General features: G+C 39.0%; 1 protein-coding gene across 2 annotated transcripts; it reads left to right on the forward strand.

Annotated features, from left to right (window-relative positions):
* Window positions 1-5,592: 5,592 nt before the first annotated feature.
* Window positions 5,593-19,840, forward strand: nme4 (NME/NM23 nucleoside diphosphate kinase 4). Of its 2 annotated transcripts, none has more exons than XM_057817062.1 (5): window positions 5,593-5,719; window positions 11,660-11,781; window positions 11,858-11,959; window positions 19,125-19,237; window positions 19,308-19,840. In XM_057817062.1, the coding sequence occupies exons 1-5, from the start codon at window positions 5,602-5,604 to the stop codon at window positions 19,426-19,428; spliced, it is 576 nt and encodes a 191-aa protein (XP_057673045.1). In that variant the 5' UTR covers window positions 5,593-5,601; the 3' UTR covers window positions 19,429-19,840. The 2 variants fall into 2 exon arrangements, with proteins under 2 accessions (XP_057673045.1, XP_057673046.1); XM_057817063.1 differs by having other exon boundaries at window positions 11,660-11,760.
* Window positions 19,841-19,920: the final 80 nt, after the last annotated feature.

Consider the following 19,920-nt stretch of genomic DNA (forward strand, 5'->3'; position numbering starts at 1 on the left):
TTTCAAATGCGACCTGTAGCGGAGCGCTCCGGTTTGATAAACTCTCTTGCTAAACAAATGAAACGACCTCCACAACAAGGCAAAACTCTTCCCTTTCTGTAATTAACGGAGAGCATAGAGGGGCCTTAAATAACTCGCATGTATTACCCTCGCATACTTTTAAACATTGTATTTTTTGTGTTAGCTTTGAAGCAGTTGACCACATTAGTCACATAGCGTATTTAAACTGTCCTTATTTGATATAACTACATTTAAGTGTTTTCTGCAGGCATTTTTTTAGTACGTTATTCCTGTATGCATCTAAACAAAACACGTTTAGAACGCACGGTAGTACATTGGGTGTCAAATTCGACTAATGTAGGACGTTTCGCTGATGTAGCAGATTTTGGCAGAACACCGGGCGAGAAGCTGGGATGGAGAGGGGTTCGGCCTCCTCATTGGTGATAACTGTGCCCCCGTCTCTGCACTCTTGTCAATTATTTATTGTCACGAGAAGAGAGTGGCGGAGATAGGTGAAGGTCATAGGACTAGATTGTAGTTTTGAGCATGGAGTACGGTTTTCAAGTTAACTGTTTCATGCCCCCCCCCCTCCAATTTTTTTCTCCTCGGATCTAGGTGATTCAGAAGAATGACCCATTTTGATTTCAAAACAGCGAAATTTCACCGAAAGGTGGCAAGTTTGCATGCCTGCTGATGAGACGGGTGGGCTGTCTTGTTTACTGTCTTCAGAAGAGGCTTCCTCCTGGGGTGACAGCCATGCACACCAATTCTATGCAGAGTCCGGCGTATGATCTGAGCACTAACAGGCTGACCCCCCATCTCTTCAATTCCTGCAGCAATGCTGACAGCACTCCTGTAACGAGTCACATGACATTTTGGAGGGAAAATGACAAGCAGTACTCAATTTGGACATTTAGGGATGTACAGTGCCTTGCAAAAGTATTCGGCCCCCTTGAATCTTGCAACCTTTCGCCACATTTCAGGCTTCAAACATAAAGATATGAAATTTAATTTTTTTGTCAAGAATCAACAACAAGTGGGACACAATCGTGAAGTGGAACAACATTTATTGGATAATTTAAACTTTTTTAACAAATAAAAAACTGAAAAGTGGGGCGTGCAATATTATTCGGCCCCTTTACTTTCAGTGCAGCAAACTCACTCCAGAAGTTCAGTGAGGATCTCTGAATGATCCAATGTTGTCCTAAATGACCGATGATGATAAATAGAATCCACCGGTGTGTATTCAAGTCTCCGTATAAATGCACCTGCTCTGTGATAGTCTCAGGGTTCTGTTTAAAGTGCAGAGAGCATTATGAAAACCAAGGAACACACCAGGCAGGTCCGAGATACTGTTGTGGAGAAGTTTAAAGCCGGATTTGGCTACAAAAAGATTTCCCAAGCTTTAAACATCTCAAGGAGCACTGTGCAAGCCATCATATTGAAATGGAAGGAGCATCAGACCACTGCAAATCTACCAAGACCCGGCCGTCCTTCCAAACTTTCTTCTCACACAAGGATAAAACTGATCAGAGATGCAGCCAAGAGGCCCATGATCACTCTGGATGAACTGCAGAGATCTACAGCTGAGGTGGGAGAGTCTGTCCATAGGACAACAATCAGTCGTACACTGCACAAATCTGGCCTTTATGGAAGAGTGGCAAGAAGAAAGCCATTTCTCAAAGATATCCATAAAAAGTCTCGTTTAAAGTTTGCCACAAGCCACCTGGGAGACACACCAAACATGTGGAAGAAGGTGCTCTGGTCAGATGAAACCAAAATTGAACTTTTTGGCCACAATGCAAAATGATATGTTTGGCGTAAAAGCAACACAGCTCATCACCCTGAACACACCATCCCCACTGTCAAACATGGTGGTGGCAGGCAGCATCATGATTTGGGCCTGCTTTTCTTCAGCAGGGACAGGGAAGATGGTTAAAATTGACGGGAAGATGGATGCAGCCAAATACAGGAACATTCTGGAAGAAAACCTGTTGGTATCTGCACAAGACATGAGACTGGGACAGAGATTATCTTCCAACAGGACAATGATCCAAAACATAAAGCCAAATCTACAATGGAATGGTTCAAAAATAAACGTATCCAGGTGTTAGAATGGCCAAGTCAAAGTCCAGACCTGAATCCAATCGAGAATCTGTAGAAAGAGCTGAAGACTGCTGTTCACAAACACTCTCCATCCAACCTCACTGAGCTCGAGCTGTTTTGCAAGGAAGAATGGGCAAGAATGTCAGTCTCTCGATGTGCAAAACTGATAGAAACATACCCCAAGCGACTTGCAGCTGTAATTGGAGCAAAAGGTGGCGCTACAAAGTATTAACGCAAGGGGGCCGAATAATATTGCACGCCCCACTTTTCAGTTTTTTATTTGTTAAAAAAAGTTTAAATTATCCAATAAATGTTGTTCCACTTCACGATTGTGTCCCACTTGTTGTTGATTCTTGACAAAAAATTAAAATTTTATATCTTTATGTTTGAAGCCTGAAATGTGGCGAAAGGTTGCAAGGTTCAAGGGGGCCGAATACTTTTGCAAGGCACTGTACGTAGATCCCATGCGGTGTACTCTCACTACTTTTCATTGTGTCAAAGTATCATTTTGTCAGTGTTGTCCCATGATAAGATAGACTTAAATATCTGCAGAAATGCAAGGAGTGTACTCACTTTTGTGATACACTTTATGGCATGACATTCCCTTCAGCGCAGCTCCATGTATTGAATGCATGACGCAACCCAACCGCTACTAATACTGATGCATCTTATAATGTGTCCACCCTGTATATGAAAAGAGTTTTGAAATTGGCAGTTCATTGAAAGTACTCCGATATGCTGTATAGTGCAGAAAATATGATATACAAAAAAAAAAAAAAAAAAGTTGTTAATTGCTATTTATCCTTCTTATTTACTTATCTTTCAATTAGTTCAATTTATTATAAATATACAGTATTTCCCATTGCAAAATATACGCGGGCAACAATAATGCGGAAATTTGGTGTCAAATAGGAGCTGCAAAATCTAGTCCCGCGGGCAGAGGTGGGTAGTAATGTGTTACTTTTACTCTGGTACATTTACTTGAGTAACCTTTTGAGAAGATTGTACTTCTAAGAGTAGTTTTCTCAGCTATACTTTATACTTTAGTAGATTTGTGAAGAAGAAACGCTACTCTTACTCAGTTACTTTGGCCTAAACTAGTTGTTACAGTTTTCATCTTTATTTTACATAATTAGATTTTACTTTTAAATTGCCAGAGGCCCCAACATAACCATCAACATGACTCAAAAGGATTTTAAACTCTCTCCCTCAGTGTTTAATTGGCACCGATTGACCACAGAAAACCGGAGATAAAGTCATTTTAGGAAAATAGGAAATTTTTTCTCCACTACAGGGAACTCATGCTCTTTGGACGAATGATGTTTAATTTCTGTAGATTTGTTTTTTCTCTCGCTGGAATTCAATGTTTTTTTTTGTTTGTTTGTTTGTTTTGTTTTTTTGGCTTAATGTGGTTATGCAATATGACATAGTCCAGTATAATAATAACAGTTCAACTAGATAACATTGTGCTTTGTAAAAAAAAAAAAAAACATTCTTTTAAAAAAAAAAAAAATCAAGCAGCAATCTTAAGCAGTTACTCACAATGTTACTCATTACTTGAGTATACATTTCACCGAATACTTTTTTACTTGTAGAACCCCTAGCAAAACGTATGGAATCACCAGTCTCGGACGAGCACTCACTCAGACATTTTATCATGTAGAACAAACTCAGGTAAAAAGCTTGAAAAAATAATGAATTACTGTATTTCAAAAGTTCAACTCTTTAGCATTCAGAAACACTAAAAGAAATGAATAAAAACATTGTGGTGGTCAGTAAATGTTAATTTTATAGAGCAAGTGTAGGGAAATATATATGGAATCACTCCATTCTTAGGAAAAAATATGGAATCATGAGAAACAAACAAATAAATAACAATCAAAACATATCTCTAGTATTTAGTAGCACCACCACTGGCTTTTATGACAGCTTACAGTCTCTGAGGCATGGACTTGATGAGTATTCTTCATCAATTTGCTGCACCAAACGTCCAGATCATCCTTGCAGGTCGGAGCGTTGCTGTGGAGCATTTATTATTATTTTTTTTTTCCAATTTCCACCGCAGGTTATCAATAGGGTTGAGATCTGGGCTATTTGCAGGCCATGACATTGCAGATTCTTGACTCTTGACAAGGTGATGATGCTGGAACTTTTGTGTGGTGCTGTTCCAGTGAGATTTACAAGGATGACTGTCGGAATAAGACATCAAAATTCCCTCAGTCCTTAATGATATGGGGCTGCATGTCAGGCAAAGGCACTGAGGAGTTGTCTGTGGTTAAATCTTCAATAAATGCACAAGTTCACATTGAAATTTTAGACTGCTTTCTTATCCCTTGATTTGAAAATATGTTTGTCATTTTCCAAGATGACAATGTATCATGCCACAGAGCTAAAACTGTTAAAGCATTCCTTGGAGAAAGACTCATCCAGTCAATGTCATGGCCTCCAAATAGCCCAGATCTCAACCCTATTGAAAACCTGTAATGGAAATTGAAAAAAAAAAAAGGTCCAAAGCAAGGCTCCGACCTGCAAGGATGATCTGGCAACAGCAATCAGAGAGTTGGCACCAAATTGATGAAGAATACTCATCAAGTCCATGCCTCAGAGACTGCAAGCTGTCATAAAAGCCAGAAGTGGTGCTACTAAATACTAGAGATGTGTTTTGATCGTTATTTCTTTGTTTGTTTCTCATGATTCCATATTTTTTTTTCTCAGAATGGAGTGATTCCATATATATTACCCTGCACTTGCTCTATAAAAGTAACATTTACTCACCACCACAATGTTTTTTATTCATTTCTCAATGCTAAAGATTTGCGCTTTTGAACTAATTCATTATTTTTTCAAGCTTTTTATCTGAGTTTGTTTTACATGAAAAAATGTCTGAGTGATTGCTCATCCGACACTGGTGATTCCATACTTTTTGCTAGGGTTGTACTTGAGTACATTTTTTGGATGACTACTTATACTTGAGTAATGTTATTTTAAAGTAACTCTACTCTCCTTACCTCTGCCTACGGGCTGTAATTGGCCCCAGGGCCTCACGTTTGAGATGCCTGTCCTTTGTGAATGTAATAACATGTCCAGAAAATAAAAATTGTGCATGTAAGGGTTAAATAAATAGTAAGACTTTGGTCAAATGTTCGTGCTTAAATCTTACTCTTATTTTTTGCTTTGTTTCAGTGGTATCTTAAACGTGCTATTTATACTTGCTGCAATTTTTGCAGAAAATGTCCCATGAAATCTTTTTTTTTTTTTGGTGTAAAATCCATACCTTTATCAATTATTAATGGAAAATATACTCCTGCCGGAAGAACTTTAGCCCTCAGCAAATAAATAGAACAAGCAAACTATCAAACAGCAGGCGCATTTCTGGCACCAGTGGAGTTAAATATGTTTGTAGAGGGGTCAGACGGGGTGGGTGTTGTGACACTCGTGAATTTAAACTAACTAATGTCTGTCCTTGGCGGCAGAGACAGACTCGAACACACGACCATGTTGTTGCAGCGCTTGATGTTCCTCCCACTGGTCAATCCATGGAAAGGACAAGCCACCAAACATCTGATTCCTTGCGTCAACGCAGTGCGATTGGCCTGCTTTGGGAGCAGCTCTAGTAAGTAGATTGCTTGGCATTTGAGTAGCGCACTTTCAACTCCATTCAGACGAAATTTAGGATAAGATTCACTAGTAGAAGTGCTATCAGAAGTCCTGTTCCATTGCTGTGGAGCGTTCTTGCCACGGGTCACATGTATAATTGGCAGCATACAGCCAGCCGTTAGTCTGAACAGTTCTTCGACACTAGAAGCAAACATTGGAAGTTTCATAAACCTTAAATACTGCCCATTTCCCATGCACGTAGGCTTACGTATAATGATCATGTTCAATTTTGACAATCAAATTATGAACCAAAGATTCAGAGCATATGCTAGTTTCTTTTCCAGCAAGACCAGTATGGAGTCAAATTAATGCCGGAGACAAATTGCGTTAAAAAAAAAAAAAAAAAAATTGTAACAATAATTTGTGCTGGTAAAAAAAGTGCACTTGGGGAAAAAATCACACTCAATAAAAATATGTATATGTGATCATATATCATCAACTACAATTGATTGCAATATACATCAAATCCATTTGAACTGAGATGGCTTGCATTGAATGATCATGTTTTAGCAGCATTATAGCCCCTAGTCCAAATGGATTGCGCATCTATCACCGTCAAAGGCAGCCAATGAGTTAATTTATGAAATGATATTAAAGCCGGTACAGCAGTAGGAACATTGTTGATGTTGCCTTATTTTAAGTCAGTAATTCTCAAATAGTGGGCGCAGAGCCATGTCGAGGGTGTGGCATGTGACTTCAGGGAACAAAGTTTTTTGCCCTACTAGAATAAAGTGTAATTGCACATCCACTCAGTGGGTGGCAGTGTCGCTCTCATTTTCAGAGTGCGCGCAGAATTTTTGAACCAAACAAGAGCACACAGCAAAGAGCACTGGAGATACAGTGTATCAAAAAAGTGAGTACACCCCTCGCATTTCTGCAGATATTTAAGTATATCTTTTCATGGGACAACACTGACAAAATGACACTTTGACACAATGAAAAGTAGTCTGTGTGCAGCTTATATAATAGAGTTAATTTATTTTCCTCTCAAAATAACTCAAAATATAGCCATTAATATCTAAACCCTGGCAACAAAAGTGAGTACACCACTTAAAAACTACATCCCTAAATGTCCAAATTGAGTACTGCTTGTCATTTCCCCTCCAAAATGTCATGTGACTCATTACAGGAGTGCTGTCAGCATTGCTGCAGAGATTGAAGAGGTGGGGGGTCAGCCTGTTAGTGCTCAGACCATATGCCGTACTCTACATTAAATTGGTGTGCATGGATGTCACCCCAGGAGGAAGCCTCTACTGAAGACCGTACACAAGAAAGCCCGCAAACAGTTTGCTGAAGACATGTCAACAAAGCACATGGATGACTGGAACCATGTCCTATGGTCTGATGAGACGGGCAGGCTTTCTTGTGTACAGTACCGTCATCAGAAGAGGCTTCCTCCTGGGGTGACAGCCATGCACACCAATTTGATGTAGAGTGCGGCGTATGGTCTGAGCACTAACAGGCTGATCCCCCACCTCTTCAATTTCGGCAGCAATGCTGACAGCACTCCTGTGACGAGTCACATGACATTTTGGAGGGAAAATGTCAAGCAGTACTCAATTTGGACATTTAGGGATGTACGTAGTTTCTAAGGGGTGTACTCACTTTTGTTGTCAGGGGTTTACATATTAATGGCTATATTTTGAGTTATTATGAGAGGAAAATAAATTAACTCTCTTATATAATCTGCACACAGACTACTTTTCATTGTGTCAAAGTGTCATTTTTGTCAGTGTTGTCCCATGAAAAGATATACTTAAATACCTGCGGAAATGCGAGGGGTGTACTCACTTTTGTAATACACTGTATTAAGAGCTATGACGAAGAAATATGACGAAGTGCATTGATAAGGCTCCTGATTCTTTTCCCAGCAAAAACGTGTCGAATATTGCCAACAATCGTTTCAATTGTCAATCAATTATCAGTGTTACATCTGTAGACCAGCTAGTACTGTTAGCATTATATAAGGTGGAATACCAAGTTGTTCAATGCAAAAATAACCCCACGCCATAGCAAAGGAGCTGATACTGCCTGCAGCAAAAATAAAAAGTGTTCCTCTGTCCAATGACACTGTCTTTTTTGTTCTAATAGTTTGTTGTTTTTTTGTTTTGTTTTGTTTTTTTCTTGGTCAAATTGTTTGGCATATTGTCCTCATGAGTTAATGTTGCTAATCAATTTGTATTTATTATTATTTATTTATTATCAATTTTTATTTTCAGGTTTTTTTTTTTTTTTTTTTAAATTCAGGCAAATTTTTTATTTATTTACTTTTTTATTACAAACAAAACAATGTTTATAAAGTTATACTTTATTGAAGGCTGATCTATGTTACTTTTTTCTTTAATACTAAAAATGATATAATGTTATGCAGAGGTGTACTTACAATAACAATAATTTTATAGACAGATGATACTATTTACAGTGGCAGCAGAGAGTTGGGGTGGGGGGGGTGAAACATTTATGTCTTCCAGGCTTCAGGGGCAAAATAATTGAGAAGCACTGTTTTAAGAGGGGATTTGTCAAATTCACAATCACTGTGAATGGCAGCCAGTGAGCTAATAGCATGATTGAATAAATAAATTTATGATGAAAAAGCACATTTATTTTTATACTTTACAAATGCATATCTCGTGTCTTCACGAGCTTTGTATGACTTCTGTTCCTTATGTGCAGGTTGTTTACAGATAATCCTTTTTGCTCCATTTTACTCACTCACTGGAGATTCCCATATTACCCTTCAGAGTCCAACAGGTGTATGTTTGTCTTGGAACAGCCTCAGTGTACATAAACCTTATTGCACCTGTGCAGAAAATTGATTTTAAAAATATTTAGGAGGGGGAATACATTTAGGGTTGTTGTTGAGGGGTTTTTTTGCTATCAAAAAGGGTTGCATTTTGGCAGTGGTGTATGAAGTACTTACTTTTGTTTACTTAAGTAGAAGTACAAGTATCTAAGAAGAAATTTATCGTAATTTTTGCACTATAAGGCGCACCTGACTATAAGCCGCCACCCACCAAATTTGGCACGAAAACGGCATTTGTTCAAAGATATGCAGCACTGGACTATGAGCTGCAGCTGTCCTCACTGTATTATGGGATATTTAGATCGAAGGATATTAACTGGTAACACTTTATTTGACAGCGGTATCATAAGACTGTCAGAGGACCAAATGAACCACAATGAAGCTTTGAACAAATTGGCTGCAAAGCTTCATTGCTTCAAGAAGCTTCATTTGGCCATCACTGCTCCCTTGGGTGGGACAGTCAACCTCTGCTGCCACCTGCTGTCAACACTGTTGTCGTACAACATGCCTCCTAGCATGCATTGCAGTTCTACGGATGTAAATAACAATTAAAATTTATGTACTATACTAATTATTTCCTCAGTTACTGTTCCAGTTTTTCATTAATTGCTAATTATGGTACTTGGTAACATTTGATTTGACAATGGCCCCATAAGACTGTCATTAGAGAATCATAATTATGACATGATACTGCCATGAGCATCAATGAATGCTTATATAATAGTTGTCATTTAGTGGTATACGGGAAATTATCTCACTTTTGAATGGATGTAAAAGATCCGAGTTAGACATAAATGGAGTTTGTGACATAATTTGCCGGATGACACTTTCATTCAGTAAGCATTCAGTAATGCGCATAATAGTGTCATGTCATATTTATGACGGTCTTATGAGAGTCTCATTATGCCGCTGTCAAATAAAGTGTTACCTATTAACCCAAATAAATAAACAAATAAGCCACTCTAAGCTATAAGCCGCAGGATTCAAACTGAAGGAAAAAAGTAGCGGCTTATAGTCCGAAAATTATGGTACTCAAGAGAAAGTGCAAAAGTACTTGCTTGACAATTTCCTTCGCAGGTAAAAGGTAAAGGTATTTTCTCCCGATGTGAAAACGTGATATATACATAGATATATAACACACACAGAGATCTGAGCCAATATTCAAAGAACCAGAAAATTTATTGACTGCTCAATTTCATTGAAAATTCTGCAGAATGAGGTAAACAAGCAATACAATTGCACTGTAAACAGAAGCTTAACAAGATTAAAAAAAAAACTCCAAAATTTAAGTTGGTTGTTATTGGTCAATATCTTGTTCACCTGCCTAATCTTGCTTGCCCTCGGGTTGCTGCCTCAAAATGTACTTAGTACAGCAATGAAATACTTTTACTTCGTTAAATTCCACCACAAGTTTTTATCAGGGGAGGGATCATCTTGTATGTTGCGCACAAGAACAAGTTGAGAAGGGAGCCCTTGTCAATCCTTATGCGCAGTATTGGACAATTAGCCATTTGCCATTTCACCTTCACCCAGTGTCTATAAAGAACGCTTAATTTTGCAAGCTGAACTAAATACACTGCTTACTGACCAGGTCACAGACCTCTTTATTAAGACTAAGACCAATTACTTCGAACAAGGGGAAAAGGCGGGTAAACTGTTGGCTCATAAGCTCCGTTGTTCTTCAGTGTCGAACCAGATACCTGAAGTCAAAACATCCACCAGTACTTCAATAGACCCCTTAGTAATTAACAACGAATCCAAGAATTTCTATCAGGACTTTACACCTCAGAAATAGCGGCAGGCACCCAAGAACTGGAGGGCTTCTTCCAGTCCTTAACCATGCCATTGATTGGAGCAGATAATGCTGTAGTACTGGAGCAGCCGATTTCAACTGAGGAGCTACATTGCGCTATCCAGTCACTTAGCTCAGGCAAGACTCCTGGCCCTGACGGGTATCCAATGAATTTCACAAGAAACTTGTTCCTGGAATTTCTCATATTCTCATATTTCACCCTTTTCCTGACATATGCTAGGGCTTTGAATTTCCCTCGCATTCCGGAATAACGATATTTTCTTGTTTGTTTGCTTTTTCTTGCCCGTTAGTAATACACGGAATGGTGCCGCTCCTCCCACCGGACACAAAGTTCATATATACATTGTTGTCTGTTGATTTCTGGGGAGCGCTATGTGGGGCTATCAGGTGCTGTTGAACTGCGGAGACATTGCCCTATTAACAGTATTTTCATAAATAATGAGGTGCTGTTTGTGTGTGGATGTTTTTTTTTTTTTTTTTTCCGGTTTTGCATGTATGCTTATACGTCAAATTCACATTGTGTGCAAGTTGGATTCCATTGCTGAGGACTGTATGTCAAATTTAACTTGTGACTGAAAAACAATAAAAAGAATTATTGAAAAAAAAAAGAAAAAAAAATTCCACCACTGCATTTTGCACATCTTGTGTGACGTTGCGACTGCTCCCAAAGTAACTGATATGCAGGTTTTAATTTGTTCAGCAATCTCCGCTACCAAACCAGCTGAAAAACTACAATAAAGAGCGTACAATTTTTTTTTTAGAAACAAAGCAACTGCCGGAAGCCATGGTTGCTGCTGTTGTTCCTGTTATTTAAGACGTGGGCGGAAGCGGAAATGAAGAGGAAACAACTTAGATCAGTGGTCTCCAACCCCGTCCTCAAAGGCCTGCTGTAGGTCGTGGTTTCTGCTCCTTCCGATCCAGCACAGATAGCTGAACCAATGAGGTTTTTGCTAAAACAAGCAGCACCTGACTCTAATCAACTGATTGCACTTGTAAAACACCAGATTGGTGAATAAGTGTAGTCATCTTGTTTGGAATGAAATCCTGCACCCACAGCAGGCCTTTGAGGACCGGGTGAGAGACCACTGACTTAGATAAACCAAAACGGTGCGATTTTGAAAATGTAACATAACGATTTGAACGTTTTAACATGGTTTTAACCAGAAAAGTCGTTATTGGTTAAAAATCGATTTGTCAAACAGCCTTTGTGTCTACCATTTAAGAAAATGACAATTCCATGCTTACTATCTTATGTAGCAAGGTCTTCTTGTGTCTTCCAGATGTCAAGGAGCGGACTCTCATTGCTGTCAAGCCAGATGGCGTCCAGCGTCGTCTTGTGGGGCAGATCATTCGGCGCTTCGAGCAGAGGGGCTTTCAGCTGGTAGGCTTAAAAATGCTGCAGGTACATATTGTGTTCGCCTGCATGTGTTAAGTGCTGTTTATGCCCTAATCTATGGTATTTTAAATATGTTGAGAAGGTGTCGGAGGAGCTTTTGTCCCAACACTACTGTCAACTGACACAGAAGCCCTTCTATCCCAATCTGGTGGAGTACATGACCTCGGGGCCTGTGGTCGTCATGGTGAGAGCCCAGTCACACACATCCTGAAATGATATGTAAATACCGTAATTTTCAGACCGTAAGCCACTACTTTTTTCCTTCATTTTGAATCCTGCGGCTTACAGTGCAGTGCGGCTTATTTGTTTATTTCGGTTAACAGGTAACACTTTATTTGACAGCGGTGTCATAAGACTGTCATAATTATGACATGATACTATCATGGGCCTTACTGAATGCTTATGTCAATAATTGTCATCTGGCAAATTATGTCACTAACACCATTTATGTCCAGCTTGGATCTTTTACATCCATTCAAAAGTGAGATAATTTGTCAGATAACACTAAATGACATCTGTTATAAACATTCATAAATGCTCGTGACAGTGTCATGCAGAGGTTGCGCTAGACTTTTTCGTTGTCTGTCATTTTGACTGACAGTGTCATAAAAATCCGGTCATAATCTATTTTTACCCGTCACTTACATTTTTAAAATGATAATAATGACATATTCAATAGTATTTAGTTTTCATTCATTTTTAATGAATATTCTGTCCGAACAAGCTTAACAAGAGGCAAACAGACAGCGGAGTGCACCAATCAGCGACGGGCAGATGGCCGTTAGCAAAGCGACGAGGGCAGGACGAGGGACTTGCGCGCGGAAGTAAACATACGAGGAGAACGGAGTTTATTCAACATAGCTAGTGCGAGACAGACTGTTGTCAATGATTTGTGTCGATGTGTTTTAGCTCATTTAAAACAGAATTTACCGCGGATTGAAACATATTCTCGGCTCTCCCGTTTGCCATCCATGTTGTTCTAGAGACAACTTTTGACGCGCAAGAGTGACGTTGCTCGTGAAGAACACGTCACGCAAATAAACAAATCTGATTTGTCGATTGATTTTGTACCTACTCGAGAGGCTGTGTCCCAGACTTGTCTCTCAGTGTTTGAAAAATACAGGGAGAACAGTCTGGCCGTGCTAGGCAAACACTCAGTTGCCTTGACATTTTTCCGAGTAAGGCCAACGACGTAATGCATCAAGAGAGACAATAGCTAATTAATATGCTCACTCGCCGCCACCCTGTGGTCTGGGGTGTGAATTGCAACCTGTCAAAATGACGGATGGACTTCAATTTTTTCCGTCACCGTTTTAAAAAACCGGTCAACGACGGAAAATATTCGGTTAACGCGACCCCTGGTGTCATGTCAAAATTATGATAGTCCAATGACAGTCTTATGTCGTCACTGTCAAATAAAGTGTTACCAAATACCATAACTAATAACTGGAACAGTAACTGAAGAAATAATTAGCACAGAACATGAATTTTGATTGTTATTTAGATCTGTAGTGCTGCAATGCATGCTTGGAGGCATGTTGGACAACAACAGTGTTGACAGCAGGTGGCAGCAGAGGTTGACTGTCTCCTACAAGGGAGCAGTGATATCCAAATGAAGCTTAGCGATGAAGCTTTGCAGCCATTTGGTTCAAAGCTTAATGGTGGTTTATTTGGTCTTATGACAGTCGTATGATGCAGCTGTAAAATAAAGTGTTACCAGTTAATATCTTTTGCTGTAAATATCCCATAATACAATGATGACAGCTGCCCCTTATAGTCCATTGCAGCTTATCTATGAACAAATACCGTTTCGTGCCCAATTTGGTGGATAGCTGCATAAAATCAGCGGCGCTTTATAGTATGAAAATTACGGTAGACGTAATTAGGATTGCTCGATCTGTTTATGAATTGTTTATGTAAAAATATGATCGCGTGTTAATTTAAATTCCAGATAAAGTGACGTGAGTCAATTTATGCATACGAAGTTACTCAGAATATGTTGTGAGTCTGTGGAACGAATAGTTTGAAGACCTCCTCAATTCCACCGACACGCCTTCCCATGAAGAAGCAGAGCATGGGGACTCCGAGGCGGGTCTTCCTATCTCTGGGGTTGAAGTCAACGGGATGGTTAAAAAGCTCCTCGTGGCAGAGCCCCGGGTGTGGATGAGATCCACCTGCAGTTTCTAAAGGCTCTGGATGTTGTGGGGTTGTCTTGGTTGACAAGTCTCTGCTCTGCACCATAGCGTGGACATTGGGGACAGTGCCTCTGGATTGGCAGACCGGGGTGGTGGTCCCTCTTTTTAAAAAGGGGGACTGAAGGATGTGTTCCAACTATAGGGGGATGACACTCCTCAGCCTCCCTGGGAAGGTCTACTCAGGGGTACTGGTCAATCGGGAAGTCGAATCTCGGATTCAAGAGGAGCAGTGTGGTTTTCGTCCGGGCCGCGGAACAGTGGATCAGCTCTATACCCTCAGCAGAGTTCTTGGGGGATCATGGGAGTTTGTCCAACCAGTCTACATATGTTTTATGGACTTGGAGAAGGCATACCCCCGTGTCCCCCAGGGAAGTACTGTGGGGGGCGCTCCGGTCCCTGTATGACCAGTGTCAGAGTTTGGTCCGTGTAGCTGGTTGTAAGTCGGATCCGTTTCCAGTGAGAGTTGGATTCCGCCAAAGCTGCCCTATGTCACTGGTTCTGTTCATTACCCTTATGGACAGAATATCTACAGTAGGTGCAGCCGAGGCACTGAGGGGGTCCGGTTTGGTGGCCTCAATATTATATGATCTTTATTCCAGAGTCACACAGGGTGTCCTTAGCACACAAACCAACAGAAAAATAACATAAGAAAAAACAGGAACAGAAACTACAAAAGAAAGAACATTAAAAAGGCACAAACTATCTGTGCACAACAAAGACGCATTTACGCCAATGGTGCCACATGTTAGACCTACATCTATAACTATTTTTAGAGTCCGGGGTTTAGGGTTTTCAGACACATTTAATCGACACATGAACTTATACATCAGATTTATTATTAGTGCTTTAAAGGTGGGTAACCCGGAACTGACAAATAATTGGCTGGCGCTGTACCACCTAGGCACCCGCAATAACAGCCTCAAGGCATCATTATAGGCTACATTTAGCCTCTGTATGGACTTAGCTAAGTACCTGGTCCATAGGTGAGCGGTGTAAAAGGTAAAGTTGCACCGATACCGATACCAGTATCGGCAGGGGGCGCCGATCCGGCCCGAATTGGTGGTATCGGTATCGACGAGTACCAACATTTAGGGCGCCGATACCATCTACTGGCATCACTTGAACGCAAATGTACTGTCCTCCCCACGAGAGCTACCTTCCCAAATCCCGATGCATGACATCTGTGTGTCTTTGTCTCGAAATTACCAAACGAAATTAACACCATCATCTTCGATATTAAGAAAGTAATCTACAACGCATATCCGTGATAATACGCTAGCCATTTAGCACAACACTCACAAATGATTAGCATGCGTAAGCTAACGCCTACAGTTGTACAGCCATTGGGATCAGAAAGGTTAAGACCGTGGGAGACTAAGCAAACTCGTGGTTTCATGATAAACAATGAGTGGCAAATTAAGAGCGCCGTACTTCAAACTCGTCCTGTTTATGAAAGTCGAGTGTCATATGCTGGTGTTGTGCAGTAAAGAGCAGAAGTGACTTCTGTGGACAGAAAACACTCTAGCGGCGCAGCGCGCGCACTAGATATCATCAAATAGCAACCTAGATGTCCTATGTTAGATCCCATGCCAACTCTCGCGCACACACTAGATATCATCAAATAGCAACCTAGATGTGCTACCTTAGATCCCATGCCATTAGCTGCGTGAGCCCAGAGCGATGCGTCGTCCATATACTACATTGATGAATTAGAAACCGCCATGACTGAATGGAAGTTAAGCAGGCCAAATCAATCCATACCAGTGACTATAGATAATGCTGCAAATACTGTTAATTCAGTACATGTTACAGATGGACTCGGACCACAAATAGGATATTTTGCTTATATGGTAAATATAGCTGCTCAGAGAGCTGCAGCAATCAACAGTGTACCCCACTTTACTAACAGTAAAGATTGTTCTCAGTACTTATATACAAAATTTCTTCAGATCAGTAAGAAGTAAGCACATAAATATTATATACTAAAATGCTTGTTCATATGATGGCACTGTTATTTTTGCTTGTTAGCAAATAAATAAATAAATAAAATAATAATAACAGTTGCATTTTCTGTTTCAGAGCATTAAATGTATTGAATTGTATCGAAAATCGTACCGAACCATGACTTAACTGTATCGTTGCATCCCTTATATGTACATATACTGTATATATATATATATTTATTTTTTTGCAAACAGAATGGTATCTGTATCGGCCGATACTGCACAGCCAGGTATCTGTATTGGTATCGGGCCCAAAAAATGGTATCGGTGCAACACTAGTAAAAGGGTGTGCAATATGCCCTGAACAGTGATGCTTTCACGTGGAAGGAACACATAAAAATTTGGGCTGTCAAACGATCAAAATTTTTAATCGAGTTAATCACAGCTTAAAAATTAATTAATCATAATTAATCGCAATTCAAACCATCTATAAAATATGCCATATTTTTCTGTAAATTATTGTTGGAATGGAAAGATAAGACACAAGACCGATATATACATTCAACATACTGTACATAAGTACTGTATTTGTTTATTATAACAATAAATCATCAAGATGGCATTAACATTACCGTTCTGTTAAAGCAATCCATGGATAGAAAGACTTGTAGTTCTTAAAAGATAAATGTTAGTACAAGTTATAGAAATTTTATATTAAAACCCCTCTTAATGTTTTCGTTTGAATAAAATTAGTTAAATTTTCAATCAAAAAATAAACTAGTAGTTCGCCATTGTTGATGTCAATAATTACACAATGCCCATAGTGCTGAAACCCATAAAATCAGTCACACCCAAGCGCCAGCAGAGGGCGACAAAAACACCAAAAAACACAAGTAACAAGTGGACAAGAGTCTGTGCTGTCATTATAATCTGTTTGAGCGAGGCATGTGCATTAATTGCGTCAAATATTTTAACGTGATTAATTAAAAAAAAAAAAATTACCGCCCGTTAACGCAATAATTTTGACAGCCCTAATAAAAAAATTTCTCCTAAGTATGTTTTCCTGTGCATAAAGTTTACTGCATATTACATCTCTGCTTTTTGCGGATGATGTGGTGTTGTGGAGCTGCGGTTCGCAGCTGAGTGTTAAGCGGTCGGGATGGGTTCAACACCTCTAAATCCGAGACCATGGTCCTCAGTCAGGAAAAGGTGGAATGCCCTCTCCGGGTCAGGGATGAAGTCCTCCCCCAAGTGGAGGAGTCAAGTATCTCGGGGTCTTGTTCACGAGTGACGGAAAAACGGAACGTGAGATTGACAGGCAGATCGGTGCTGCGTCTGCAGTAATGCGGACTCTGCATCGGTCCGTCGTGGTGAAGATGGAGCTGAGTCGAAAGGCGAAGCTCTTTATTTATGAACATCTCTATTTTATGAATGCTTATGACAGATGTCATGTAGTGTCATCTGGCAAATGATCTATCTGACTTTTGAACGAATGAAAAAGATCCAAGCTGGACATAAATGGAGTTAGGGACTAAATTTGCCGGATGACTCTTACGATGCCGCTATCAGATAAAGTGTTACCGATTAACCCAAATAAATCAACAAATAAGCCACACTGGTATGGAGGTAATTTGTGTCTTTATTATTCAACCCCCCCCAAAAAAAGTTGCTTCAAATCTATATTTTCAATTGGGAAAAAAAAGTCACTTCAATTAAAAAAAAAAAAGTGTTTGAATGCAAAAATAAATTTGAAACTCAAAAAAATGCATTTGAAAACTATTTTTCTTTGATTTAATGTTTTGTTTTTTGTTTTTTTTGTTTTTAAGTCAAGTTTTTTTGCCACGAGAGGGCACTGTACCGTCACGGGCACTCCAGTGAGATCCCTATGTCACACCCCCGTACCGGTGCGCTTGGACTTTCGGCAGAGTCCGATGGCTGGCTGGAGCCCTGGTGGCCATTATTCTTGCTTCATCATGCTTTTATGCCATTGGCGTAGTCACCTGCCACTCAAACATGTCGGAAGTAGCGGCGAAGTTGGATTTTTGTGTCAAAATGATTCAATCTTAACTTTTTCTACTTAAAAAAAGTGCGTTCAAAAGTTGTAGTACTTCAAATAAAAAATGAGTTCAAAACGATTTGCTCTCCAAAAAAAGTGACACTTCAATTTAAAAAAATACATATTTCAAAAAAAAAAATATATTTTCAGAAAATATATATTTTTAGGGAAGGGCAATTTTATTTTTTGCAAATGATTTTTTTCTTTGATTGAAAATAGATTTTTTTTTTTTTGATTGAAGCCACTTTTTTGGGGGTTGAATGATTTAGACACAAATGTTCTACCCACATGGCCCAAACACAAAAAGGATTGCTTCAATCAAAGAAAACGGTTTCAGTGAAATATTGTGTTCAAATGTGAATTTCTGAGTCTCAAATATTTTTTCGCATTCAAAAACTTTTTTTCTATGATTGATTTTTTTTTTTTTTTTTTTGATTGAAGTGATTTTGCTTTTGAAAATATATATATTTTTGTTTGAAGCAACTTATTTTTTGATTGAATAATAAAGACACAAATGTCCTAGCCAAAATGTTGTCCAAACGCAAAACTACATTACTTCAATCAAAAAAGTTTCGATCAAAACAAACTTGACTTAAAAAAAAAAAAAAAAAAATCAAAGAAAAATAGCATTCAAGTGCATCGTTTTGAATTTCAAATTTATTTTTGCATTCAAACACTTTTTTTTTTTTTTTTTTATTGTAGACTTTTTTTTCGATTGAAAATATATATTTTGATTGAGGCAACTTTTTTTTTATTCAAGCAACTTTTTTTTTGATTGAATAATAAAGACACAAATCTACCTCCATACACTGAACAATAAGCCTCAGGATTCAAAATATGGGGGAAAAAGTAGTTCCTTAAATATAATGCAATTAAAATGATGAATAATCAAAATTTATAGTTAATTGCCCGAACAAGGCTAAATTACTCAGAATAAAAAAATAAATAAATAAAAATACTATATAGTGCCAATGACTGCGCTAGACATCCAATCTATTTTAAATGGGAGGAGCGAATGAACGAACATTCATTTGCCCCCTTCCAGTCAAAAAGGATGTCTAGCATCTTCAACACGAAAAAGGGATAATTCATTTCATTATTTATTAGAAATGTTGCATTTTTCTCTGCTTGGAATAATTTTGGTCTTACTCATAGGTGTGGGAAGGGCACAATGTGGTCCAGTCATCACGTGCCATGGTGGGACCCACCAACCCTGCGGCGGCCCCAGCAGGCACCGTCAGAGGAGATTTTAGTCTTCATGTCAGCAGGTACTGCATTAAAATGAGACCTATTGAATGTTCAAACCTTTGGAAGTCGAATCATGTTTTATGTTTGAAGAAATGTAGTTCATGCCAGCGATTCACTGGAGGGAGCGCAAAGAGAAATTCAACTCTGGTTTCAAGGAAAGGAGCTCGTCAAGTGGAACTGCTGGGACCAGACGTTAACCTGTGAGGAGTAACTGTATCAAGTAGTAATGGTACCTCTTTACCTGCTGTTGATTTAAAAGATCATCTGCTGATGATGTTCAGTATTACATGATAATTCATCTCAGGAAACCTGTTATCAAAAGCTGAAGCCCTGAATCTTTGAATAGTGGGAATACAAAAACAGTTGATGCCATTGAAAATGCGTTGACCAAAAGCCCACAGATTCTTGAATTGGCCAGGAAAAAAATACCAGCAAGCTAATTATCTTTGGGTTCACCCATCCCAAAAGATATTTAATTTAACAAATGTATTTAAAATTTAGAAAGTAATTTAAAGAAACATTTTAAAATCCCAAACCACAAATATGTGAGGTCTACTACAGTGGTAAAACAAAGTATCTGAACCTTTTGGAATTTCTCACATTTCTGCATAAAATCACCATTAAATGTGATCTGATCTTTGTCAAAATAACACGGATGAAAAAACAGTGTCTGCTTTAATTAAAACCACCCAAACATTTATAG

Source organism: Corythoichthys intestinalis, chromosome 16, assembly GCF_030265065.1.
Source record: "Corythoichthys intestinalis isolate RoL2023-P3 chromosome 16, ASM3026506v1, whole genome shotgun sequence".
Taxonomy (NCBI): domain Eukaryota; kingdom Metazoa; phylum Chordata; class Actinopteri; order Syngnathiformes; family Syngnathidae; genus Corythoichthys; species Corythoichthys intestinalis.

Coding starts and splice junctions, on each gene's coding strand:
- nme4 (XM_057817062.1), top strand. CDS start 5,602: ATGTTGTTGCAGCGCTTGATGTTCCTCCCACTGGTCAATCCATGGAAA. Junction 5,720..11,659: donor CTGCTTTGGGAGCAGCTCTA/GTAAGTAGATTG, acceptor TGTGTCTTCCAG/ATGTCAAGGAGCGGACTCTC. Junction 11,960..19,124: donor CGGGGCCTGTGGTCGTCATG/GTGAGAGCCCAG, acceptor TCTTACTCATAG/GTGTGGGAAGGGCACAATGT.